Source organism: Eschrichtius robustus, chromosome 1, assembly GCF_028021215.1.
Source record: "Eschrichtius robustus isolate mEscRob2 chromosome 1, mEscRob2.pri, whole genome shotgun sequence".
NCBI classification, from domain to species: domain Eukaryota; kingdom Metazoa; phylum Chordata; class Mammalia; order Artiodactyla; family Eschrichtiidae; genus Eschrichtius; species Eschrichtius robustus.
In genome coordinates, this window is record NC_090824.1 from 73,526,078 (window position 1) to 73,553,448 (window position 27,371).

General features: G+C 51.7%; 1 protein-coding gene across 1 annotated transcript; it reads right to left on the reverse strand.

Annotated features, from left to right (window-relative positions):
- Positions 1–9,294: 9,294 nt before the first annotated feature.
- NYNRIN (NYN domain and retroviral integrase containing) lies at positions 9,295–26,656 on the reverse strand. The gene is made up of 8 exons (XM_068534679.1): positions 26,459–26,656; positions 18,434–19,077; positions 16,728–18,314; positions 15,648–15,778; positions 15,411–15,507; positions 13,692–13,793; positions 13,368–13,469; positions 9,295–12,136 (listed from the first exon to the last, which is right to left on the reverse strand). The coding sequence occupies exons 1-8, from the start codon at positions 26,654–26,656 to the stop codon at positions 9,295–9,297; spliced, it is 5,703 nt and encodes a 1,900-aa protein (XP_068390780.1).
- Between the last annotated feature and the right edge of the window lie 715 nt (positions 26,657–27,371).

Here is a 27,371-nt window from a genome sequence, read left to right on the forward strand (position 1 = left end):
ATAATGGGTTAAACAAGATGGCAGATTATTTCTGTCTCACATAGAAGAATCTGCAAATAAAGAGTGCAGGGTTGGATGGCAGTTTTATGATCACCACAGCCCAGTTTCCTTTCTTGCTGTTCTACGACCTTTAGCATATCACCTCCTGACCCAAGATAGCTCCTTGAGCTCCAGCCATTACTTCACCCTTACAGTCCCAGGAAGGAGGAAGGAAGGGCAAACCCATTTCCTTTTAAAGAAGCTTTCTGAGAGGTACCTCCAACAGTTCTGTTTGCATCTCATTGGCTAGAATTTAGTCATATCTAGCCACACCAGGCAAGGGAGAGAGGCTAGGAAATAGTCTTTATTCCAGGCAGCTATGCCCAGCTAAAAGTCAGGAGTTATATAATAAGGAAGAAGAGGAGATTGGATATTAGGGAAAACAACAATATCGGGGATATTGGGGAAGTTTGTAAAAATGCAAATGAGCTAGATAAATTTGTAAATAATGTCAGTAAAGTTATTGTATTAGTTTCCTATTGCTGTGTAATAATTACCACAAAGTAGTGTCTTAACACAACTTTGAACTATTTATTATCTCACAGTTTCTGTAGGTCAGAGGTCCAGCAGAGCATGACTGGATTCTCTGCTCAGGGTTTCATTAGGTCAAAAGAAAGGTGTAGGCAGGGCTGCCTTCCTTACTGAAGTAGAAGAATCCACTCCCAAGCTCATTCAGAATTCAGTTCCTTATGGTTGTAGGATTGAGGTTCCTTGCCATCAATCTCTGGGCCAAAAACGTCAGGCCAAGTCCTTCTCACAGTTTGAACCTCTCTGACCTACCCTTCTGTCATGTCTCTGACTTTAAAAATTCTCTGATTTTAAGGGTTCTTGTGATTAGATTGGGCCCACACAGATAATCCAGGATAAGCTCTCTATTTTATGGCACGTAACTTTAATCACATAGAAAATGTCCCTTTACTGTTAAACATAAGAGGTTTGGGCATGGACATCTCTGGGACATCTGCATATCATAGTCATTAAACTTAAAGATGACATCATTTAAAGAAAAGTCATCCAGTTACAATACACTAATTCATGCAAAAAGTGTGGACTTGAAAAGTTCTAGTGATATATAAGATAAGCACTGGCTCAGATTTTCATCATCTTAGAAGGTAAAGTATTTCCCAGGTCCCAACCAAGAATTCATTGATTAATAATTCAAAACTTCATCTGCACTGAGATAATATTCTTCTTTTGGATATCCAAATTCAAAAATTGGTCCGAACTGAGATAGTGTCCTTCTCTTGGGTCTACAAACCCATTTTTATAATGAGTATAAGAGTAGGTGTAAAAAATTTTATAATCCTTGTAAGATGTGTGTGCTTTACCAAAATGCTTGATGCTTTTAGAGAAGCTGACATATTACACTGATGATTTGATTGAAATGTATAGGAAGATTTAAGTTTGCAATCAATGTTTAAATAATTTGATTTGTAAAATGTGTAGATTTTGACTTGGTTATATAAATAGTGTTTAAATGTTGCGACAAGTTTTGCTTAAGTAGGTTTATGAAGTAAATGAACTAAACAATAAATAAAGTACAGATGGTGGCTAGTGTTCCTCTCCAGGCACAAAAATCTCCTAGGACTCTAAGGATCCTAAGAATAGAATCCAACTGTCTGCCTTCCCTACACCCACGCCCTGGCAGCTGATTGCTACAGAGAAAAGTCCTGCTGAAGGATATGCTGTGGATCTAAGTCCATGGTCTCCAGCCACCCCTGGAGCAATTCTCCAAGCAATTCTTCTGTGGTTTCCTTTGCCAGCTTCTTTCCTCATCTTCCCCGGAATCCAACTGAAGGCTTCTGTTCTCTCCTTAAAACTTTTACTCCTCCAACTGCCCCCATTGCCAGCAGCAGATTCTTCACCTACTACTTCACTGAGAAAGCAGAAACCCCAGGAGGAACACTTCCCACCAGCGCATCCGAAAACTCACCTTCCTCCTCATCTCTCCTTCCTGTCTGGCTCAGTAGAAGTCGTGTCCTTCTTTCTGTCAAGGCGGCTATCTTCATCCACCAGTCATGGATTCCATTTCCTGGAAACATACTCTTTTCTTTTCCTCTCCTCCCTCCTGTATGTTCAATGTCTCCCTCCCTACTCACTCCTTCTGTTGAGCAGTTAAATAGACGCAAGTCTCTTAAGTCTAAAACAAAAAATGATGGATATGGAAACAGTGGTAGATATATGGTTACCCTCAGCTTTATATGCTAGCTAGCGTCACCTCTCCTCCCCTTTAGAGCCAAATATCTATGCTTACCAGTTGCTCACCCCTTAAGTCAACTGTGGCCTCTGCTGCTCCACCTAAACTGCCCTCAGCTAGTCACTCACAACTTCTGCGTCACTAATGTCACTATCATCTAGTCCTCTGTCACTCAGGCTCTCCCTAACATTTGACCCTGTTGGCCACACCCTCCTTCTAGAAGCACTCCGGCCCGCATTTCCCTGACTGTGCGTGCTCTGGGCTCTGCTTCCACCTGTCTGCTGAGGCCACTTTCTTTTTCAGCCTCCTGTACCTCTGCCCATCTCCTAAATGTCAGTTTCCCTCAAGGTTCTGCCCTAGGATTCCCTTCATCCTGACACACTCTCAAAAGCCTGAATCTCCATCCATATGCTGACAACTTCCACATTTTTTATCTCTATCCAGGACCTCCCTCCCAAATGTCAGACTCCTACTTTGCCTAACCCACCTTAAAGTCAACCTGCTAAAATTAGAGTCTTTCCTCCCGAAATCTGTTTTCTCCCTTATTCTCTGTGTCTAAAAATGGCACGTCCCTGTTGCCCTAACCAAACACCAGGCATGATCCTCGATTCCTCCCTCTCCCATAACCCCCATAAATCAGTTCCATCCATTGTTTTCCATCCATCTGGCTACCAATATCTCAGAGTTCTATGAAAGCTTCCTAATTGGCCCCTTGGCCTCCAGTTTTGCTTCTCTGAGTCCATTCTCCACACGGGGGTTGCCAGAGTGGCAACTTCACTGCCTAAAGCCCTTTAGGGTATTGTGGGGAAGGGAGAGGGTCTAGGATTAAATCCATACTGCTTAACGTGGTTTTTTTTTTTAGATCCTTTGCAATCCAGCTGCTGCGACCTCCCCTGATTCATTTTTCACCATCTTACAAAATAGCACTATTTATTAGCTGAGGGAAAATGGCACCCCCTTGTGTGTTGCGGGACCCATAGCTGGTGTATTAAATTAAGGATATGCAGATTATGATCTGCTGAATGCGGAAGCACAGGCCACCACATGGGGTCAGGAGGTAGCTCCCTCGGTTCCCCATCCGGGGAAGTAAAAACTCTGTAGTCGTTTTGATTGAAGGTGTAGTACACTCACACAAAGGAAGTAAAGTTTAAAGATTTATTACTTACAGATCCCAGAAACCAGGAGGGGGAAAAGGGAAGCAGTGAGCAAGGAGAAGGGCAGTCCTCTGTCCCAGTTCACATGTGAGCAGGATAGCAAGAACCTATTATGTGTAAGGTAGTTGGGGTGCAGGTCACTAACTTTACCCGGGCTCAACCATAAGTGGTCATTTCAAAAGGCGCCCCAGGAAAAGCAAGCGGGAATTTGGGGCAGGAGTCCTAAACTCAGGTCCTTATCTAAATGTCCAGACTCTGGATGTGAGCAGGGTCATTACACTGTAAAATGCCTAAGTGGCAACTCAAAATAGAGATTTTCTCATTATAGCTCAGAAAACGAGGGCATGGCATTCACGTCAAAATTTATCAGGGCCAACAGAATTGTTCTTGGACCCAACTGAGGTAAACCAGGCTCTGTTTTAGTTTGTAAATCATCTTAATCTGGACCAAACTGAAATGGAGAAATCTTAATATACAGTATACTAACATATATTAATATCATACAATAAGAAAGGATAGAGAGGCCATAGATTAGTGGGGAGAAAGTAACTCTAGCAACAAAGTGAATATACTTGCATGAGAAGCAGTGAGCATAGTGGTGAAGGTGGTGGGCACTGGAGCCTCTCGCTTAGTAGCTGCATATGACCTTCGGCAAATAACTCAAACTCCCCTTGCCTCATTTTCTTCCTCTAGACAATGAAGAGAAACATGGTATATATCCCACAGTGTTGGAAAGCACAGAGCAAGTATCCACTATATGTAAGTTACTGTTACCATATGAATTAGGAAACAAGTTAAAACTGGTACATGTCCCAGGGATTCTTGGACAATCTTTAAAAAGTGGGTAGGTCTTTAATCCATTTTGGGTTTATTTTTCTGTATGGTGCTAGGAAGTGTTCTAATTTCATTCTTTTACATGCAGCTGTCCAGTTTTCCCAGCACCACTTATTGAAGAGGCTGTCTTTTCTCCACTGTACACTCTTGCCTCCTTTATCAAAGATAAAGTGACCATATGTGCATGGGTTTATCTCTGGGCTTTCTATCCTGTTCCATTGATCTATATTTCTGTTTCTGTGTCAGTACCATACTGTCTTGATTACTGTAGCTTGGTAGTATAGTCTGAAGTCCGGGAGCCTGATTCCACCAGCTCCGTTCTTCTTTCTCAAGATTGCTTTGGCTATTCGGGGTCTTTTGTGTTTCCATACAAATTCTACAATTTTTTGTTCTAGTTCTGTGAAAAATGCCATTGGTAGTTTGATAGGGATTGCATTGAATCTGTAGATTGCTTTGGGTAGTATAGTCATTTTCACAATGTTGATTCTTCCAACCCAAGAACATGGTATATCTCTCCATCTGTTTGTATCACCTCTAACTTGAGGACACGGGGAGGGGGAAGGGTAAGCTGGGACGAAGTGAGAGAGTAACATGAACATATATACACTACCAAATGTAAAATAGATACCTAGTGGGAAGCAGCTGCATAGCACAGGGAGATCAGCTCGGTGTTTTGCAATCACCTAGAGTGGTGGGATAGGGAGGGTGGGAGGGAGACACAAGAGGGAGGGGATATGGGGATATATATATGCATATAGCTGATTCACTTTGTTATACAGCAGTAACTAACATAACACTGCAAAGCAATTGTACTCCAATAAAGATGTTAAAAGGGGCTTCCCTGGTGGCGCACTGGTTGAGAATCTGCCTGCCAATGCAGGGAACACGGGTTCAAGCCCTGGTCTGGGAAGATCCCACATGCCACGGAGCGGCTAGGCCCGTGCTTCACAACTACTGAGCCTGCGCGTCTGGAGCCTGTGCTCCGCAACAAGAGAGGCCGTGACAGTGAGAGGCCCGCACACAGCGATGAAGAGTGGCCCCCACTCGCCACAACTAGAGAAAGCCCTCGCGCAGAAACGAAGACCCAACACAGCCAAAAATAAATAAATAAATAAATAAATTTATTAAAAAAAAAAAAAGTGAGTAGGATTTTTGTTTTATTGTAGCCATTTACCTGTTATAATGCTGCTTTCTTTCAGGTGTGTTCACTTCTACCCAGAAACACAAGGACATCATAAACTGTCCCTAGGAAAACATGGTATAGCAAAGCTTAGGGGGTCCCCATCTCACCAGATAGTTAATGTACATTTTTTAAAATTTGTTATTTGAGTATAGTTGATTTACAATATTGTGTTAGTAGTTTATGTACTTTTTAACATGAGAATGAGATACACTGCAGGACGTTCTTTATATAATATTTTTGCTTATGTCTGGGACTGTCTGCCTACTGGTGACTTTGTAATTTCTCTGTTAGAGACTTGGGAAGCTCACCTGCCAGTGCCCCAAATGAGAAGGGGAAATCATGATGGTATAAAGGAGAGAAGCAGTGACTAGTAGGCTGCACTGCCCATGGTGCTCAACTGTGGACACATCTTTATTCGCTCCGCTAAAAATATGTCAAATCAGACCTTGTAAATTGTTCAGCCGCGAAGAAGAGAAATCTCACCAACACAGGGCTCAGAAGCCAATGTGGATAAATTCTGAATATTGCTTAAAGTTCTCTTGAGTAGAAAGTAGAGGTTTTGCTAAGCCACCTTCCTGATCAATCTTTCACTTAGGAGTTCCGAACCTTTCACTTGCTGCCCTGTCCTAAGAGCATGTGCATTATTTTCAGTGAAAGGGTTCAGGAAGACAAGACCTCGCTGGATTGCACACGAGCCGAGGCTTCAGACCCCTGTGCTGTGGGCTCCTATGCCGTGTTCCTTCCCTTACCACCCTGCAGTGTATTTGCTTGTTGAATTGCCTCCCTCACCTAACGGTGGGCCCCAGAGGGGCACCATGCCATTCCCATTACCTGCCATCCACTCCACACCAGACAGGGCCTGGCACACAGTAGGTGCTCTATAAATACTAAGTGACCGTGTCCACGTGAGCCAGGGAGTTCTCAGGAAGGACATTTCCTTCCTGCCACTCCATCCCCCGCCAATGCTGAACAGACATTCCGGCAGGTGAGAAAACAGCAAGAAGCAGACACCCGAAGTCTGGAAGCTTGGCCAGGGTTAGGAAGGTTTCTGAGCCCAGGCGGCAATAACAGCAAGCACTCCAGGGGCAGGAAGAAAAGAAACGTTAGCTAGCATGTGATTGTCTTTATCGGTTCGGGTTGCTGTAACAAGAACCCCAAAGACTGGGTGGCTTAAACAACAGAAACTTAGTTCCGGAGGCTGGGCATTCAAGATCAAGGTGCCAGCAAATCAAGTGTCTGGTAAGAGCCCACTTCCTCACTTGCAGATGGCCATCTTCTCATTGTACCCTCAAGTGGTGGAGAGAGAGGCAGCCCTAGTTTCTTTCTCTTATAAGGACACTAATCTCATCTTGGGTGCTCCACCCTCATGACCTTATCTAAACCTAATTAACCCCCCAAAGCCCCACCTCCTAATACCATCCCACTAGGGGTTAGGGTTTCAACATATGAATTTGGAAGAACACAAACATGCAGTCCATCACAGTGATGAAGGCTTACTCCATACCCGGCACCACAGTAGCCTCTTTGCACGATTACTTCATAAGATCCTTGCACCATCCATAATTTAGGAATTGTTACCCTGCACCTGATAGGTGGGGAGACCAAGGCCCCAGGAAAAGGCTTCATAGGTAGCAGCCATGGAGTCAGTATTCAAACCTAGTTCTATTGTGTTTCCGATACAGCCAAGCTGGTTCAGCACTGATGCCATTCTTACACCAGCCTTCATTCATCTTCATTCCCACCCTGCCCACTTCTAAGACGTGAACGGGAAAGAGCACTAGCATGGAAGCCCTCAGCCTGGGCTCTCCTCACAGCCCTGCCATGAACCAGTGGGGGGAGAGGTTGAGCTCTATCACTACCTGGGCGCTGGTCTCCTCGGTAAAATAAGAGCTCAGGTCAGATGTACTTGGAAAGTTACTATCCAGACTGTCAAATCTGCAAGTCTGCCTGGAAAACATGCAGCACCCATGCCCACAACTGCCTCCCACCCTCCTCATAATTGAGGCTAAAGCTAAAAGAAAAAAATTTTTTCTTAAATACTGGACATTAGCTCCTTTTTGATCCGTTTATTGACAAATCAAATGGGGGAAAAAAGGTCACCAAAAGGGGTATAAGGTCATAAATGTGGTTAACGGGGAATGGATACAGCACTGAGGAGGGAGAATGAGGTTGAACAGACCATCAGAGGGAGGAGGAGGAGAAGGAGAGGGGCAGGTTCAGGGCGACGAGGAGGAGGGGAAAAGAGGTATCTGCTAAAAACCCCACGGCTCACCTTTCAATTTGTCAGCTGTCACCCAATCATTCTTTCCTGGACAGAATTAACAGCTAGAAATGGTTTGAGGGCAACACCTAAGTAGTTTGTCTTCAAGATCTGGGAGATGAGGAGCTGGAGGGAAGATGGGTATAAGATTTTGAGACCTTCTCTCACTTGAACCCCATCTGTGGCGAACAGAGAATCAGGAAGCTTAATCCTGGTCCCAGCTCAGCCACCAACTATCTCTGTGACTTCGGGCAAGTCACTTCCCCTCTCTGGGCCTCTTTCCTCGGCTGTAAAACAAGCTAATTGGACTCAGCGGCAGGCTCTACTCTGGCTCTAGCAATGTCAAGCGTTTTCGCAACTGGAGCTAGGCCAGGAGACTGGCTCAGTTTTGGAGAAATAAAACTACTTAGAGGCCCAGCCAGAGTGACCCAGTGCTGGCCTCCACCTGGACCCCCCTCTGTCAGCAGCAGCAGCCATTCGGAGGGAGGGTGAAGGCACACACACCTGTGAGAAACGCACTCTTGCAGTCAGTGATCTTTGCAGAGCGGCTCTGGGGGAGGCCGGGATTTTCTCTACCCAGAAGACAGGGTCCAGGGGACTAGGGTGGGAGTCTGGGGAATCCAAACAGAGCAGTCGTACACTATGCAGGGTCTGGGGATGCAGGGTACAGTGGCAGTGGGAGGAGCGGGCTGCGGGCTGCGGGGTGGGATTGGGAGGTAGAGCCACGCCAGCACCTCACCGTGTGCCAGACCACTCATTTCAGTCACCCTCCCCCTGAAGCCGAGGCCTGGGCCCCTTGGTCTAGTCGAAGCAGCTCTTCAGGTACAGATGCCACACTTGGCATCGAGATCCTTGACTCCTGTGGGCTCGATATCATCGAAGCCGGGGTCAGGGAGCATCTCCATTGGCTGCAGTCAAATGAGGTAGGCTGACTCCGTCTCCCCCTTGCCCTTCCCATGCTGACGGGCAGGATGCACCTACAGGATGGCTGGCCGGCCATCCTCCCACCCCAGTTCTGAGCCTCGAGGCCCAGGACTGCCAGCCTTTCCTTGACAGCTGGGCAGGCCTAGCCTGGCCTGAGAAAGCGAACCATGAGATAAGGGACGGGCTGCCTCTCCACAGCCCACATGGATTTGGGTCAGCTGTGACAGATTCAAGGGCAAAGGGTCCCCAGTCAGGGACAACAATCGGGGGAGGAGCCCACAATCGAGGTTTCTGTTTGAGAGGGGAATGTGGTTTTGATTCTGAGGTCCAGAGCCACACTGTTTCATGGTAAAGGCAGCCAGAAATAAGATTCTGGACTACGCGTGTATATGTACACTTTCACTTGGGGAGAGACACTGAACCTGGCCTGCCCCAGGAAGGGATACCTGCCAGGGTAAAATTATCAGAGGCCCACATCTGACAGCCTTCAACAGATTCTCCCAATACCCCATACAGGGCATGTTTCCATAGGGACGCTGGTCCCCAGTTCAAGGCAGTTCAGCAAAGATTTATGAAGTAACTTCTCTACAAAAGGCACAATGAAGGGCCCCCAGGGGGCTGTGAGAGCATTGCTGGGGTCAAGGGGAGGCCTAGCAGCAGAAGCCCAGGACCCTGGGGCGGGGGGCTCCCCCACTGCTCCAGCTCACTGCTCCAAGACCTTGAAGGACAGCGGGGTGCCACTCTTGGCAAAGGTCTTCATCAGACTGCTAGGATAGATGCACCCAAGCTTCTCTGGGGTGGGGAAGCCCCAGACCCTGTAGAGGGACAGGCTCAGCCGGTCCCCGATATAGAAGGGACCCACCCACTTGGCACTGCTGCCGTTCCTGGGGAGGGACAGCAAGAGGACCTGGTCACCCACATTCCACTCCTTCTCCTGGCTCTCCCGCTTGAAACGCCTATTCTCAGCCTTTTCACTCGTCTTCTCAGCCACCCTCCAGTGGAGCTCCAGCAGCTCCCCCATCAGCTGTAGCAGGAAGACATCCATCTTGAGCCCTTCGATGTTTGCACTGCTCACCTCCCACCACAGGGGCTCGGTCAGCCTCTCCTCGCCCCCCGTCAGGATCTGGAACGGCGTGGCCTGGCTGGAGGAGGCCCTGAAGGCCAGGTGCAGCAAGGGCAGGGACGCCGCCCACTTCTTGCCGTGCAGGAAGATGAACTCCTTGAGGGCCCTCTTGAATTCCCAGTAGGCCCCGGAGCTCGTCAGGCAGGGGAACTGGAGGTCCCTACTCAAGGAGGCCACCTGGGCTCCCAGGGCCAGCCCACAGCTTACCAGGACATGGCGGGCAAACTGGGGGCCCTGGGCGGCCTCCAGCCTCACCGGTACACCCCACCTCGCGAACACGTGCTGAAGGAGCACCTGGGCCACGGCCATGTGCGTGTAGGGCTTCAGCGGGAATGCCTCTACCCACCTGGTATTGGGATCAGCCACAATCAGCACGTGCTTGTGGCCCTCCTCGCTGACAGTGACTGGGCCCACCACCTCGATCTGCAGGTGGGACCAGGGGGCGGTGGACCTGAGGGGCCACAGGGACTCAATAACCTTCAACTCACTGCCTATGAGATTCCGGGGGATGCAGAACAAGCAGCTCCTACAGTAATCTCTCACGTGCTCCTGCATGCCCGGCCACCATCCCAGCAACCGCAGCTTCTTGTAGGTCTCCTCGGGCCTCTGGTGGGCCCCCATGGGGAGGTCGTGCACAGCGAAAATCAGATCCCTCCGGAGCTGCCTCGGGACTACCCAGACCCGGGGCCTCTTGTCTCCCTTGAACATAAGCAGGCCGCTCTCCTTGTCTAGGCTGAGGGAGTTAAAGGCAGAACTGAAGGGTGAGGAGCTGGATAATTTCTGCCCGGCCTGCAGCTTGGCAATGATATCAGCCAGGGTGCTGTCGCTCAGCTGTAATGCCAGCAAGTTGGGCCTCTTGCCCGTGGTACGGGGAGACACTACAGGGACGGGAACATCGTTCGGCAAATTCCACCACTGGCCGCCCCCCTGGGCACCCTGCTTGGCCAGGGTGTCCACCGTCACAGCAAACAGGGAGCCCCGGTAGGAGGTTCGGTAGATAAATGGAAGGGATGAGAGGCCGGAGGTGAGGGCTATGATGTAGGAGAGCAGGCTGGGGTGAGGTAGCGGAGCCCCGTCGGAGGAGAGGAAGCCCCGAGCCCTCCAGAGGGGCAGGAGCTCCCAGAGGAGGCTGAAGATCCAGTTGCAGTGCGTGAGGAAAACCACGGGCAGGTGGGACTGGCCAAAGCGCTCCAGGCCACAGGCCACGGCCGCCAGGTGGGCATAGGTCGGGGTGTAAGGGGAGCAAGAGAAGGAAAGGGAGACAGGGGGGCTGGTGGGAGACAGAACATAGAGACCGAAGCCAGCACACCACTCATCCTCCCGGTAAAAGCAATACCCCGACATGTGGATGCAGACAAAAGTGGACAGGTCGGAAAAAGGAGGCAGAACCTGGAAAAAACGAGGCATGGAAGCCGCAGGAGTCAGCAGCCGGTTTTCCCCTAGCAGGCCCTGGAGAAGGGTCAATTCCAGTGCCCTCTTGCCCTTGTCCTGTACCAAGAGGGACCATCTGATCAACCATGCTTTGGCAACCCTGCGGCCGTCCCATGCCCCAGGGTCCACAGTGGTCCGGGAGGCATAGGAAAGGCCCAGGACCACTGGGGTGTCTCCAATGCAGCGGGAAAAGTGCTTGAGGGCCCAGGCCATGGCATAGGGGCTGTCTCCCCCTGACTGCGGGCCCTCGCTCTCCTCGTCGGGGAGGAGGGGTTTCGAGGTATAGGCTACGGGGTGCTTTCTCCCTGAGCGCTCCTGGTACACAACAGCCGTCAGGGCCACTTGGCTCACCGTCACCTCCAGGCGGAAGGGCAGCTGGGGGTTGGGGGCCGTCAGGCAGAGGGCGGACACCAGAGCTCGCTTCAGGGCCAGGACGGCCTTCTCGTGCTCCCAGTCCCACTGCCAGCCCGGCTTCTGCTTGAGGAGGCTGTGCAGGGGCCCCACGAGGGCTTCATAGTCAGGGATGACGTCCCGGTGGGAGTCCATGAATCCCACGAAGAAGGAGAGCGCGGTGAAGTTGCTGGGGATGGTCAGCTGGGCCAGCTGGGCAAGAACCTGCTGGCAGGGAGCCTTCCCATCCCAGGGGATGCCCAGGGAGGGAGAAGGTACCGCTGGCAGGAGATCGATGTCGAGGGCTTCATCCTGGGGGTCGTGCAGGCTGAGGCACCGGAGTATCTCCTCTGAGAGGGAAGAGCACTCAGCCCTGAACACGGACATCAGTGAAGAGTCCAGGTCATCCTCCTTCTCGGCCGGCTTCTGCATCTCCTGCTCCTCATCCTGCCTCTCCTCCTTCTCCTCCCTGACTTCTTCCACGTTCTGCGGACTCTCCGGGGGCCCAGGGTCAGCATCCTCACTCAGCTCAGAGACACTGGCAGAGCTGGGAGGAAGGGTCTTCCACACCTTCAGGAAGTTGCCAATGTCAGTGTCCAACCTACACCAAAACAGCAGGACAGAGGAGTCTGATGGAGGAGGTGGGGGGGACAGCCCGCCCCGAGAGGCCATCCAAGGCGAAACCACATCTGTGGAAGCCCCACAGAGCCTCACCCCATTGCTGAGTTTCCCTGAGGCTGGGCCGAGGGCCAGCCTCCAACATGGCACAGCCTCAGACAGGACCTGCCCGCAGATATTTCCTCCACTCCCAGCATCTGCCGGACGGCAATGTTAGAGATTCATCTGGGCTTTGAAGACTTACCCAATCAAAACCTCATTGACCAAGTGACATGTCCAACCAGTTTTAAGCCAATGGTTTGATAAGAATTAGATGGCTGGTACTTCCAATCAGACTCCAGGATGAGCAAGCCGGGGGAGGTCAGGAGAGGGAAGGAGGCTTGACGTGGGGCTTGGGAGCGCACAGCACGCAAACCTCGGCCACGTCACTTTTCTTCAAATTGGAGAAATGGGACTGGGGGACCTGGCCCGGGAAGCAGTGCCCTGCCCAGAAGGTCCTGACCACAGTCCCCTGCCGGGCCCAGGGAACTGGGAGGTGAGCAGCAAGGCGGCTCAGAGTGGGTGGAAGCCAGAGGAACTGAGTTATTGCAAATCAGTTCTGCCGGCAGCAGCACAACGACCTCGGGAAAGTACTTGAGTCTCAGATTCCTCATCTGTAAAACGAGGACAGCGGTCACGTATGCCTAACTCGAGCTGTGAGGATCAAAGCGGGTAATAAATGTGGAAAAAGTTCTACTTGGTATATACTCCAGACACAGCTCCCCCTGCACACAATGAAACAAGAACAAGGCGGTTCACTGCAGCACTGGTACCAACAGCATAACACGGAAACTGTCGAATGGCCCTCCACAAAAGACCCCATAAACCTGTTGGGTACTCACATAATGGAATAGAGCATGGACATTAAAGCCAGCCACATGAACTAACATGGCATACATCTGGGAAAAACAATAAAACATGGTGACAAATGCCAGTTGTGGAATGTTACATATAGTATTGAAGCATGTGTGCAAGACTGTGAAACTGTAAAACCATATTGTAAGTGGTTTATGGATGTGCACATGTGGGTGGAAGTACAAAGACCTGAAAAACTCAAATCACTCTGCTCACTATTAAGCCCTAGACAAACGTTGGCTAGCACCAAGGGGAAGCTTCCAGCCAGCCCCAGGAGCGGCTGGGAGGAGGGGTGTGGAGGGGGGTGCCTGGCCCATTACCTGTTTGGCTTCTTCAGAAACTCATCCAGAGTGGGGCCATCACGGCCCAGAGGATCGTCGGGCACCATGAAGAGATTCCCCGCAAAAGTGAAGGGCAGCAGGCTGGACCCGGGATGGAGGAGGAAACGTCACAGAGGAGCCCTTGACCCACCCACACCCTGCTGCCACCTGGTATCTCCACAGGGGCTGAGACCCACATCTCCTCCCAGCAGGTGCTGATGGAGCACTGCTCCAAGGCCCTTCCCCCTGCCCAAACCCCTCCTGCCAGGGACTGCCCAGCACCCGAGGGGAAGGAACAGCCCAATCCCCTGGGAGCTGCCTCACCGATCTTTGACCATAAGTTTCTTGGAATTATTCATCAGGACGTGGAGCTGCTCGTTGGTGACGATGATGCCATCTGTCTCTTCCGCCAGCTTTACCATGAACCTGCAGGGAGAGGGGAAGTCGCTAACGACCCAGTACCCAGACCCTCACCTCCCCAGTCCTCTGAGAAAATGAACTTGCAGCCTCCTGTTGAGGTGTGTTGGACAAAAACGCTGCCCTTGATAGTCGGGGAGCCAAGACTCAAGAGCCCATCCTCGTCTATGCAGTCGACTGGGATGTCCACTCGCCCCTGGGAGGGAGAACTGGGATGCACATCCCCCAACTGTATGTGCAAACACAGACCCCTATTTTACACATAGGCATTCACATACACATGCTCAGACCCGCACACAGAAAGACATGCACTTGTCCACATCCATACGTGCATTTTTACTTCTTCGGTTTCCACATCTGTCAAACTAACATAAAATACCTACCCTCTACTGCTGTGAGGATTAAACTGAATGAGACAATACACTAGACACTGAAGTGTCTAGTTCAGTGCCTGCCACACAGCATGTACCAAGTATTCCATGATTACTCTTTGCCAATGCACAACATTCAGGTACATGCCAAGACACACATACATACATATGGATATGTGTATACACGTATAAAAACACATACCTGAATAAACAAATCCATTTTTCCAAGGATCACTTCTCCTCGAAAGAGGGCTGTGACCAGGAAAGAAAGCAAAGGCCACCTACTTCTCCGCATTCCCTGCAGAGTGCCATTCTGGCGGCCACGAGCATGCAATTCCACAAGTGACCAGCAGAGGGGCCTCCTGCAGGAAAGCTACCTTCCCTCAAACCCAGGCCTGAATTTAAAGGCACTTAAAGACCTTACCCAGGGGGGGCCAGCTCTTGAAGGAAGGATGCCTGAGCTGCCCTGCCCAGCCCTTCCCAGGCTTGAAGGCTGAGTGGGCGCCAGGTCTTGGGGAGGAACAGAACTTCTCCCTGCCTGGCACGGGAGGTGCCTAAGTGGAGCCAAGACCTGGCCTGCTGGGCATCGAGTCCAGCCCAGGGTCAGTGACCTGGACAGGGCCTTCTCGGTCCCATCAGAGGTAGCATCACAGGCACCCCTATGCACACGGGTCCTGCAGCCACGCTGGGGAGTGGGTGCTGAGGACTGGCAAGTAGGGAGGCATTCAGGCTTTAGCTAGGAGACAGGGCCAATCTGACTCCATTTTCAGAGCCCAGCCAGGGCTCCCGTCACGTACCTCCTCCCAGGGCGAGGGCTGGTGGGAGGAAAAGACTGCAGCAATTCCTTGAGAAAACCTGAGCTTCAACCCAAACTGGCACCCAAATCAGCTGCTGGGGGAAGCAGCTCTCTTGAAGAACCAGGAGTCACCTGGGCTAGTCCCATCCAAAGAAAGCAGAGGGTTTCACCCCATACTTCATGGGGGAGAAAGACTCTTAACTCAGGGAAATTGGGCTGCAGAGTCCCAAATTCAGGAACACCTCTTGGGTTTGAATAGAGCCGACCTTGGAGCCCTCTCCTCTCTGTGTCTCTCCCTCTGCCTACAGAGGGACGGTGCACCACACCACCCTCTCAGACATGACCCTCTGACATATTTGCTTCCATCTCCCCAGAGCAAATGAGGCAAGACTCCACCTGACACACCAGCCCAGCCCAAGCCCCGGGGCCCCACAAGAGAAGGCCTGCAGACCAGCACACCTATAATCGTAGGTAGTGATCTTCTTGCCGTTCTCGAGCTGAGAGGGGGTGATTGAAAGCATCTTGAGGGAGTGTAGCTTCGTCAGAAAGTGGCTCTCTGGAGGTGAAAGGCAAAAGACAGTGATGGTCAGAGGAAGGGCTAAGTGGAAAAGGCCGTGGTGGGGACAGAAAGGCAAGGAAAAGTACGGCATAGAGAGTAAGCCCACTGGAGGGGCTGGGCAGCTGGGGACAGCTCACCTCTCACCCTCCGGTTCTTCTTAAGCTGCCAGGTGGGTACAAACACAGTGACGTCTCGGTGTCCCCGGTTCCAGAAGTACTGCACTGCCATGGCAATGCCCCGGCAAGAGAAGAAGTGCTGGAGGCCGTGCCTGGGGTTGGGGGGTGGGGGGGGGGAGATGGGGGGAATTAGTGAGGTAGCAATTTTCTGCCCTAGGAATGGCCCTGCCTCTCCACCCCTCCCTCAGAGCCAGCTTAGGGCAGCACATCTGGCAATGCCAGGGCATCAGCACCACGGGCACCAACAATGCCCCCTCCCCTATCTCCATCATCAAACAGTGAGCACCTACTGGGTCCACTCACCTGCTGTGTGTGTGTGTGTGCGTGTGCGTGTGTGTGTGTGTCTAGGGGCCTCCAGGGCAAAAGGAAGGAGAAGGCAACCTCTACATCCAAAGAGCTCAGTTTAGGGCTGGAAGCAAACAAACATTTGCTGACCAACTGTGTGCTGGGAGTGTGCTCAGCACAGATAACTATTCTACTGTGTGGGCAAATGAAGACATCCTGCATGTATTTATGCTAGCACGTATACAGCAGTAAGTGCTGTGCAGAGAGGGTGATCTCTGAGAGTTGGCATGGTTGGGAAAAGCTTCACAGGCGAGATCAGTGCTGGACCTTAAGGGCTGGGCTAAACATTTGAAAACTGGCCTGGGGTTGACAGACCCCATGCTATGTGAGGCAGGCTGAAATGGGAAGAGCACGGGCCTGGGCAGTGGGCAGATCTGAACCCAAAGGCCAGCTGGGCCCCTTACTGGCTCTGGGACCTTGGTCAAGATTAATCGCTTCTCTGAGCCTGTTGCTGCTTCTATGAGGGAAGGAGAACAGAAACCTACTTTTGAAGGCTGCTGTGATGAGTCCATGAACACCACCCAGCATGCAGTAGCCCCTCAACATGTACCACTTCCCTCCCATCTTTTCCCCATTTGAACCCCATGTCACCCGTATACAGAGGTCAAGAAAGGATGCCCACAGTCTATCACCCCAGGGACGCCCCGCCCGAGCTCCCCAGCAACCCCAGCCCACCCCAGGTCCGTGGCTACTCACACCATGGCCACGCTGCTGCCGTCAATGACCACTCGCCTCAACCCCTGGTTCCCCGGTTCTTCCGACAGGTTCAGCTCAAAGGGTGTATTCAGGGCCTCGTGGTACCTCTGGAAGCTGGTTACTGTGCTGTTCGCCTGTGGGTGGCGAGGCGGCTGCCTCGGAACCCCCTCCCACGCCCCTAGGAGCCCCTCCACCTGAGGTTGGCGCTTACTACTGGGAGCCAAAGTGCCACTGGACTGGGGCCCCTGCCTTCCAGCTTCCCCCTGGCCATTCAGGAAGGAAGCACTGCCCCTTGACGAAGGCTGGCTCTCACTTGGGAATTTGGCTGCATCCAGGGTTGGCCCTGGATCTGTGGGTGCCTTCTGAGCTGCAGGCATTTTCAGAGCTCTGGAAGTTTTGGGAGCTGCAGGTGCTTTGGGGGCTGCAGGGGCTTTAGGAGCTGCAGGTGCTTTGGGAGCTGCAGACCCTGTTTTAGCTGTAGTCCCAGTCTGGGCTCTGGGTGTTTGGGGACCTGCAGGTGATGTTTTCACTGCATGCCTTTTCTGAGTTGTGGGAGTTTTGGGGGCTGCAGGCACCATTTGAGCTGCTGGTGCCAGTTCACCCACAGCTGCCTTTTGTGCCGTGGGCACCACTTGAGCTGCTGGCTTTGTCGGAACCAAAGGCACTTTGGGGGCTGCAGGTTCTTCATGGACTGCCGGCATAGTCTGGGTTTCAGGCACTTTGGGGGCTTCAGGCAGCACGGGATTTGTGGGTGGGGTTTGAGCTGTGGGCACTGCTGCAGCCATGGGCACTTTGAGAGTTTCAGGCACTGTTTGAGGTTCATGTCCTGAAGGAGCTGTCAGCCCCCCTTGAGTGGCAGGCCTCCCCTGAGCAGTAGGCACCCCTTGCCCTGTGGAAGGCCCTGGAAACGGCCTCTCTTCGGGCTCCTTACAATCCCACTGCATATTTCCTCGATCCCCCGGCTCACTTCCAGCTTGGAGTTGGGGTGTAGAGGTCAAAGGTGGCCCTATCTGTGGAAGTCCTGGGCTAGCCTTGTCCTTTACCCCTGAGCCTCCTGAGACCACCAATAAACTCATTACTTTTTTAGGGGTCTCTGGCCTCGGGCAATTCTGAAGGGCTGCCTCTCCTCCTGGCCCCCCATCTGGTCTACAATCTGGGCTTTCCACACTGGGCAAAGGAACCAGCTCCTTCTGTTTCCATCCCAGATTTAAGGGCAAAGGATTCTGCCCTGGCAGCTTGAACTGAATGGGGCCCAGTGGCCTCTGCCAGAAAGGGAAACTGAAGCAAGCCTGGGACAGGAGCCAGGCCAGGTGGAGAGAATGCAGTTCATTGATCCTCCAGAAGGTTGCAGCAATAGTCCCCGGCCACAAGGGCCCAAAGGCTGGCCCCGGGGTCCAGGACTTCCAGGGCGAGCACACACTCAGGGCTGATACTGGAGGCTGGAGAGGGAGCTTGTCTTCCCCCCTCCGGGCCTGCCGCTGCTGGGACGAGGCTTGTGTGCGGTCCGCGGGGTCCTGGCTGCTGCTGGCTTGTACTGACCCTTCCTCACAAGCACTGTCCGTACCACCTTGGTTGTTGGAACCAACCCTGGAGGAAACCCAAGTTTGTTGGAAAGGTGGTAAGGCCAGTTAGGTCCCAAACTATTTCCCTGGGGTTGGGGAGCAGGAGCAGGGGCAGAGAAGCCAAACTGATTCTCCAGAACTTACCGTACCAGCTGGTTTGCTGTCTCCAGCTGAGTGTTCTGGCCTGGGATTAGGGCCCCCATGGCTCCTAGGCTGGTTAACCTCTTTGAATTTTCTGGGTTCCCCATCTCCAGAAAAGGTCCAGGACCGTCTCCCATGGACACCACGGCTGGACCTTCCTTCTGCTGGTGGGTTGGGCAGATCAGGAGCTCGGGGTCCGAGCGGGAGTCGGAGGCGCCAATGCAGCCGAGCCACTGGATGATGTCCTCCTTGCCCGCAGCATCCCGCACCAGGCTCAGCAGCAGTTCCTGGACTGCTGCGGGCAGCTGCAGCAGGTCCCCTGCATACTGGTCACCACGGATCCAGACCAGAGCCCCAAAAGCCCGGGTCACCTCGGCTTCCCAGATGCCCCGGGGGGTGAGCAGAGGGGCAGGGCCCCAGCGCAGCCGCCCTACCAGCTCCTCCAGCCAGTTCTGGGTCATGATGAAAGACTCGGTCAGCCCGCCCACCATCAGGGAGCCCGGCGGGCCAGGCACCAGGTAGGCCAGCGTGCTCCAGCACAAGCAGTCCAAGAAGAGGCCCTGGGCCCCAAGGAAGGCGCAGTGCAGGGCCGCCGGGTAGCGGACCTCCTTCCACAGCTCCGGGCTGCACAGGCCCTTCAGATACTCCTGAAGCCAGTGGGGAGAGCACAAAGGAAGCCAGCCGTTATGGGCCTGCCACTGGCACTCACTCCCCTCACAAGCACGTGCCCTGCCCCTGCCCACCATAAGCCAAATGACACCCCCCCCGGCCCAACACTCTCTCCCTGGTCCTGACTCCTCACACACTCATCTCTTTCCAGGGAGCTCTGACAGATGGGGGAGGCCGGAGGGGCGGGGGAGCACCTGGGCTTGGAGTCAGGGGCCCTGGTTCTAGTTCCAACCTGACCTCAGTGGGTTAAGGTTACCGTGGGAAATTTGTCATCTTCTCAGGGCCTCAGTCTCCTCACCTATAAAATGATGGATTAAATTAGATACTCTTAAGGTCCAGTCCTACCCTGGCGTTCTAGAATTGTGAAATAGCTGGGGGGAGGGGGATGGTACATTACTGAGTACCCTCCATGTGCCAGGAGCTTATGTGACCTGGAGCAAGTTATCTACTATCCTTATGCCTACGTTTCCTCATCTGTAAAATGGGGATAATGGTTCCCACCTCATTAGGCTATTATGAAGCTTCAGTGAGATAATACAAAAGAAGTGCTTAGCTTATGCCTGGCACAGCCTATTCCCATTTTGCAGGCTCAGAAAGGCTCTATCGCTTACCCAAGGACACACAGCTAGTGGGTGACTGGGTAAGGACCACAGCCCACATCCATCTGACTCTGAAACCAGAGCTCTTTCCATGTCCTTAGGCTGACTACACAGTGACTACAGGGTAATCCACTGAGATTCTGGTTAATCCCCCTGCAGAAGGTCTCCGGCACAACCTGTACCTGTAACCATGGTAACTCTGTTATCCAGAGGGGACAGAGGAGAAGGTAAGTTGCTGGGCCAGTATCCAGGGGATCCCCACAGATACGCACAATGGCTGAACCAGAAGGGAAACCTCTGGCCATCTGGGCACCAGGTCCTTGTGTTTCCAGGGCTCACACACTCAGTCTTTAGCAGTCACTGGGACAGGAGAGGTTGGGTTCCTCCAATATATGGCTGAGTTCCACCAGCATGACCCCATGAGCTCCAAAGAACCATGAGCACTCCCTCTTAATCAGCCAACCCTTGATGACTGCATTAGCCCTCAAGTCCCTCCTCATGCCTGTGTCAGTGACAGTCATCCCTCTTCCCGCTTTCCCATGACAGTTCCATTATGGAACGAATGCTCCATTTTGGATCTCCAGCAGCCATCCCAAAGACCACTCTGGCCCCTCTGCTCAGTACCCAGACCATCCTTCCCTGCTCAGGCCTAAGCTTATCTCTGCCACATGGCCAGGCTATGGACCTCCAACACCTTCCCCAAAGGGCCTAAGGTACACCCAGGCACTTAGGCCCATGTCTAACGCCTTTTCAGTCAGTCTAAAATCAGCTCAAAATCTGATAGACATCCCAAGCCAACCCCTCCCACCCAGAACCTCAGCTGGTCCGCACTGCCTGGCAAGGGTGAATCTGACCAGGTGGAATAACTCTCAGACCTGAACAAACTCCCCCACCCCATGCACCCCACGTTCTAACTACATGAAAACAATATGTAAAAATGAAGAGATGTGCTTGGGAAGAAGATGGTGGGTGGTTTCTTTCTCCTTCTGCAAAGACCTTAAAATATTTATTGTTCCATTAACCATCAATATTTTTAAACAAAAAGATATATTGGAAATGAGATAATTTTCAAAATAATAAATCTGAACTGATATTTATTGAATACTTACTATGTGCCAGGCTCTTTACATACATCAGCTCATTGATTCCTCTCTCAGCCCTATAAAGAAATTACTATTATCCCCATTTTAGGTGGGCAAGGAAGGGCACATGTCCGAGGTCACACAGGTAAGTAGGCTGGGACACTTAGGCACTCTGACTCCAAAGTCTGGGGTCTTAACCATGATGCTGTCTATACCTTAGAGCAAAAACAGATATGGAAACAACAGGCATTTACATCCAGAAAATATCTGGAGCAATTTTCCTGCTTAAAGCCCACCCAGACCTTTTTCTCCAAGAGGAGAAAAAATAGAGAAGAGGCAGGAACAAAATAAGCACAGAAAAATGTGCATTTGTTAAAATATGTTGCCCAATGTCCCGCAAGTCATTTGTCAACTTGTAAGTTAAATAAAAACAATACCACCAGGTAGTTTACTACTGCTCTATACTTGTTCAGTCCTGTCTTAGGATTCTCCTTTCTCATAAGCCAGTTGCCATACATTGTCTGCTTTCCAGAACCACCCCAAATTACACCGCAGAATACTCAAAAAGCTCAAAAAAATGGCAGCACCAAGAAACTCTGGAATTGGGAATGAAAGAGAACATTTTTTAAAAGGTGGACTAAGGTAAAGTTGTTTGAGGAGCAGTTAGATCTGGGAGCCCACCCACCCCTCTACACAAGGCTGAGCAAGTATCTCCCTACCCACTGGAGTTTGTTCTGTGGAAAGTAAAACACAAGGTCTTAGGATCAGAGGTTGATCAGCATACTTGAGGGTGTGGGTACCATAAAAATCATGAAGGAAGAGAGGAAGGCCAGTAGTGAGGTCCACAGTGAGTGCTGAGTGCAGAGAAACTCATTCTTCCCATATAGAGACTCCGCAATAGTAACTGATGATGGATGAAGACAGATACTCACACAGAGGGGTCTCACTGGGGCACCTCAGAACAGTGGGGGAAACTACAAACTTCCAGAGAGAAAAAAACTTCACATACAAAGGACCAGGGACCAAGAATAGCTTCAGATATCCCTAAAGCAAGAAGTCAATGGATTAATGCCTTCTCATTTCTGAAGGAAAATAATTTTCCATGTATAATTTGATACCAGCCAAACTGTCAATCAAGTGACCATCAGATATGCAATGTAGATATGCATATATGCAACCCCAAGAGTTTACCTCCTATAAAACCTTTCTCAGGAAGCTACTAGAGAGCATTGTCCAGCAAATCAAGAAAAGAAACCAAGAAAGGAGACCCAACATAAAAAAAAAAAAAGCAAAGACAATCTCCAGGAAGATTGTGGAGAGAAATCTCAGAATGTACTCATCCATTCAATAAACGCTACTGAGCACCTACTACGTGTCAGGCACTGTTCTAGGAGGCATAGAGGACGACTAATTCAGATTGGAGAGTGGGACTGCAGAAACAACATTCTTGTTTCGGCACCATCTTTCTAACTTGGTGACGCTACTGAAGGACGTGCTCCACCAACTCAAGACAAAGACACAGCGTCCAGGAAACGAGGTATCTAACAAGGAAAGAAGGCAAGAGGATGCCAAGAATGACAGCAAACGGGAGTCGCAGGATGACAGCTGTGCAGTCCTGACCAGACAGAAAGAAGGATGCCCCCAGGAAAAAATCTGGAACTGACAGACCACCTTGAATCGATAGATTGTCCTTGTAGAAAATTGTAGTGAGAAGCTACTGAAAGTTATAAGAATTAGCAATGGGTACAAAGGAAAACAAGCAAACTAGAAAGGAGTTGAGTTCTTTACCTCAGGGAAATCGAAAAGTAAGAGAGAAAACCTAATCATAGTACACTTCAACACTTAGATGTAAATGATATTTGCAAGGGCATAATGTTGCAAACACTAAATACAGATTTAACAGAAAAATGAAATATAACTATATTGGGAAGAAAGAAGGGATGGCAATATAAGGAAGCTAAATCCTCATCTATAATAATAGGAAGTAAAAAGATATCTAAAATTGATTAATCAAAAGATATAGTAGCTACATATTTTTTTAGGAATGTGGAGATGTAGAAATGCCAGAGCAGATATTTTCTACAGGGAAGAGCACTGAAGAGGGAGTTGGCAGGGACAAAGCAAGGAATCACTGCGTTATACTGTGAGCTTTTTAAAAATCATTGGACTTTTAAATTATGTATTATTTTGATAAAAGAAAAATTAAGTTTAAAATAAAGGGAGAAGGATTAGGTGCCCACAACACAATTAGATGTGCTGGTAAGTGTTTAACAATCATGCAGTTATGGGGGAAATAGTCCCGATTTGTAGCATTTGCCAATTTCTGTGGTGTAAATACTCCCTCCATGGTTGACTTCAAACTACCAACAGGACTCCATTGGCTCAAAAACTTCCTGAATTTTCAACGATGGGTCAGCAGGAGTTGGTTCCAGCACACCCCTGGCCACTACCAGCTTCCGTGGTACTTTTCACAGTCAGTGTGGGCCAGGGACAGATCAACTTCCTCCTGACAGCAAAGCCCAAAGTCAGCAAACCACACCCTGTCCCACAGCTCCCCACCCCAACCTCTGGCTCCCCATCACCTCCCTCCCTCCATCGTGTCCAAAAAGGGGCGAATCAAGCTGTCATCTGTCCTCTCTGTGCCCGAACCTTCTTTACATCGTTGCCAAGGAGGACAGAAGAGCCGAGCAGGGCTTGTCTCTGGGCGACTTTGATCATTAGTAAAAACCCTCCTTTCCACTCTGAGGTGAGGCTGATTTCACCTCAGAAAGGCCAGGCCTCCCCAGTGTTTCTTTTTGCTGCCTAGGAATGGGATTTCCAGCAATGTCTTCATTATTTTTTAAATCCCACCACAAGAAAACTACTTAAAGGCACTTCCGAGTTCTACAGAGTTTTTCCTGGAAAAACAGTGCATATAATGTAGAAAACACCCGGGCTCTTCTCCAGAGAAGCCTGTATCCTTCTTGACCCCTCCTCCCCTCACAGACAAGACACCCCCATCCATCACCCCTTCCCCATCCTACAACCTCCAGTCTCACTGAGCCCTCTCTGCCAGCTGGCCTGTGTATATTAGGCCATTATCCAGGTGCGTGATTCTGCGCCCCTACAGCTGGGATTGGGGTCAGCCACAGCTCCTCCACATGGAAACCGCAAGACATCCTTATACGTGGGAAATTTTCCTGTATCAGATCGCTGGGCCTTAGAAAGCATTTGATCCAAGGTTCTCACTTTGCAAACAAGGAGACTGAGACTCAAGAGAGGGAAAAGAACTCATTCAAAGTTATACAGCTAGTTACAAAAACAGTAACTGATATCTCTACTCTGTAACTCTCCACATTTGCAGAAGTCCATAAGAACGCCTTATTTCAATTGACTCTTACAACTCTGCCATGAAGTAGGTATTATTATATTGATTTATAGATGAGGAAATAGGCTCAAGAGAAGGTCAATGATTTGACCGAGGTCAGCCAGTTAGAAGGTAGCAAACCCCAACCTCCAACTCTCTCCACCACGCCCCTCTGTCCCAGCAGTAACTTTGTGACAGCAAATTGAACCCAGATCTCCTAACTTCTGGAACAAAACCTTATCCTCCCCACCTTCCCTGCTCTCCTGCTCCAAAGCTCCAAAAATCTCTTCTTTCTGCTCATTCTGTGCAATAAGGGAGGGAGTTACCCAAAACCCCTCATGTTGTTTCCATCTTAAATCATGCTTTTCCGCGGGGGAAGACAGAGGGGAAAGAGAAGATAGGATGGGGGGAATGGAGAAAGCCACTGGTTACACTAGCAGGGCCTGAGGTGTGAGGGAAAGTCGGTGGGCCCAGGAACTCTGAGGCAGCAGTGGGAGCAGGAGTAGCCAAGCCTGGAGAAGCTGATGGAAGATGTAAGCAGGGGACAGGTGAGCTAGACACTTCAGAAAGCACCAGTCCCATAAAAGGGTGAGCAGGTGTATTTCAAATTAACAAAAAGATTAAGAACCCGGGACTTCCCTGGTGGCGCAGTGGTTAAGAATCCGCCTGCCAATGCAGGGCACACGGGTTCAATCCCTGGTCTGGGAAGATCCCACATGCCGCGGAGCAACTAAGCCCGTGCGCCACAACTACTGAGTCTGCGCTCTAGAGCCCATGAGTCACAACTACTGAGCCTGCGTGCCACAACTACTGAAGCCCGCTTGCCTAGAGCCCATGCTCCGCAACAAGAGAAGCCACTGCAATGAGAAGTGCGTGCGCCACAATGAAGAGTAGCCCCCGCTCGCCGCAACTAGACAAAGCCTGCGCACAGCAACGAAGACCCAACGCAGACAAAAATAAATAAATAAATAAATAAATAAATAAATAAATAAATAAATAATAAGCAAAACCACTCTTACTTAAAAAAAAAAAAAAAGATTAAGAACCCAAAACAATCCAAAGGCTCCTCTTGTTAACCTACCCTATGCCAGCTACTGAAAAGTCTCCATCTCAGGGGTTCCTGCACATCTGCTCTCCAGGCAGGAACCCCTCCCCTCCCCCAGTACCTCTGTCAGAACTGGAAAAACTGCTGACGAAGCAGCTCAACAGAGGGGCTGAGGGAGGAACTTTCCAGCCTGCCTGCCCACTGGCCAGTGTGTTCTGGGCCTCCCCCACCCATGGCCTTGACCAATTAGGATATTGATAGAGACCCAGCTAGGGAAGGGGTGTGTGTTGGGGTGGGTGGGTGCATGGGGGAGCAGGTGGTCTGGGGCTGAGGGAGGCTACAGCATTCCTACCAGGAAATGATAAGATAAGGGAATCTGGGGGAAGAGCGAGGCCTTGGCCACGACTGGGCGGTCAGAGGGAACCTGAGAGGCCCAAGCGGAGGAGAAGCTTATGAGAGAAGCCAGGGCACATGTGAGAGAGGCACACTGTGACCTGGCCTGTCCAGCGTCCAGCCCCACACAGCAAGCCCTTTCATCTGAAAGCCCACAGCCCTCCTCCCAGATTCCCACCCATCCCCTAGGGCTGCTGCCTTCCAGGGTTGCTGCAGCCCCACCTCTGAGCCCCTGCAAGAGGCTGCCTAGAGCATCAAGAGTGTGGGGTGCGGAGCCCAGAGCCCTGGGTTCTGGTCCCAGCCCCTGCCACGCCCCACCTACCCGACCCTGAGTGCTCAGGGAGGCCCCTTACCCTCTCCAGCCCCCAATTCCTCATCTGTAGAGTGCCAGCATTGCTCTAGAAGCATCTTTAATGGCCCTTCCAGTCCCAGCACTCTGAGAGGCTCCAAGGGGCAGCCCAGGATTTAAGGAGACTTAAAAGGCGGCAGAAAGACCTGGGCCTTCCAGGCTCTTGGTGGAGAACAAAGAGGCATGTTGCACAGACTACAGAAATGCAGGACCTTAAGTTGCTCCCCAGATGGAGGAGCAGGCTGTTAAGTGCGGGGCCCTGGCCAGGGAAGGCTCACGGGGGGACACACGACGCCGAGCCTCTCTCAGCGCACTTGAGGGACAGAAGTGACACGCAAGAGAGGGGTGGGGCAGAAAAAAAAGAAGGAACCAGAGGGAAGGACCCAAGGCTGCAGATCTGGAAAGGCAGGAGGATGGCCCAGTACCTGCCCGCCATACTGCCGAATCCAGGTCGGGGGACCTCTGGGGACCCCTGGGGGGGGCGGGGGGGCGAGGAGCGGGAGAAGGGTCTGGCTGGAAGTGATAGGTGGGGAGAAGCTGTTTACCTTGGCTCTGCCCATGTTCTCCCTGGGCCCCTCGAGCTGCAGCCAGAAGTAGGGGGTGTCCGGGCGGCTCTGGAAAGCGTTCAGCTTGACCCTGAAGATGCGCTGCACTTGCAGCCGCTGCCGCTGCACCCGGGGCTTCGACTTGGTCTGCACCATGAACCATTCCTGCGCCGGAGGGTCGCCCCCGGACAGGAGCATGGCTGGCCCGCCCGCCCCAGGAAGGAGGGAGCCGACAGTGCCACCGGGGTCCCCCGGCCGAAGGCGCCTAAGCCACGCCCCCTCCTCCCGGCGGCGCGCCCCCGCCTTGGCCCGGGTCCTCCCGGCTCGCGGACGCACCCGCCGCGGCTCGGGCGCCCTTCCTTCAGAGCTCCGAGCCTTTCAGCGGCGGCTCCCGCTACAATCTCTTCCTGCCAGAGGTTACAGCCGGGGGTGGGACCAGTCGGGCTCCCTTCCCTCCGCCCCCAGCCTTCCCCCCTTCACTACTGCGCCAGCCCCTCCAGGATGAACTTTAGCTGAGTCGGCTGGGTAGCTTCAAGGGGCGCGGACGGAGGAGGGAGGCGGCGGGGATGGGGGCGGGGAGGGTCTTGGAAACCTCTGCCTCCCACTCGAGTTTTGGGCCCAGAGCCAGAATCCGGGGGTCAAAGTAAATCTCCTTCCACATTCCCCTTTCCCCAGTGGGAGGGAAAGGGAAGGAGGGGCATCGGGTGGGGGAGAGGGGGTATGGTTTCGGGGACCGGCCTTTCTCTCAGTTCCTCCTGCCCACCCTGCCGCCTCCCAGGCCTCCCTGGAGAACAGAGACCTGCGCCCCTCCTTCCCTCGGAGGAAAGGGTTAAGGGAGAGCAGGGTGGGGAGCCTGGGAGGCTGGGGCCTGTGGAAATTCTGGGCCGGAGACCGAGCAGGAAGGAGAGGGTAA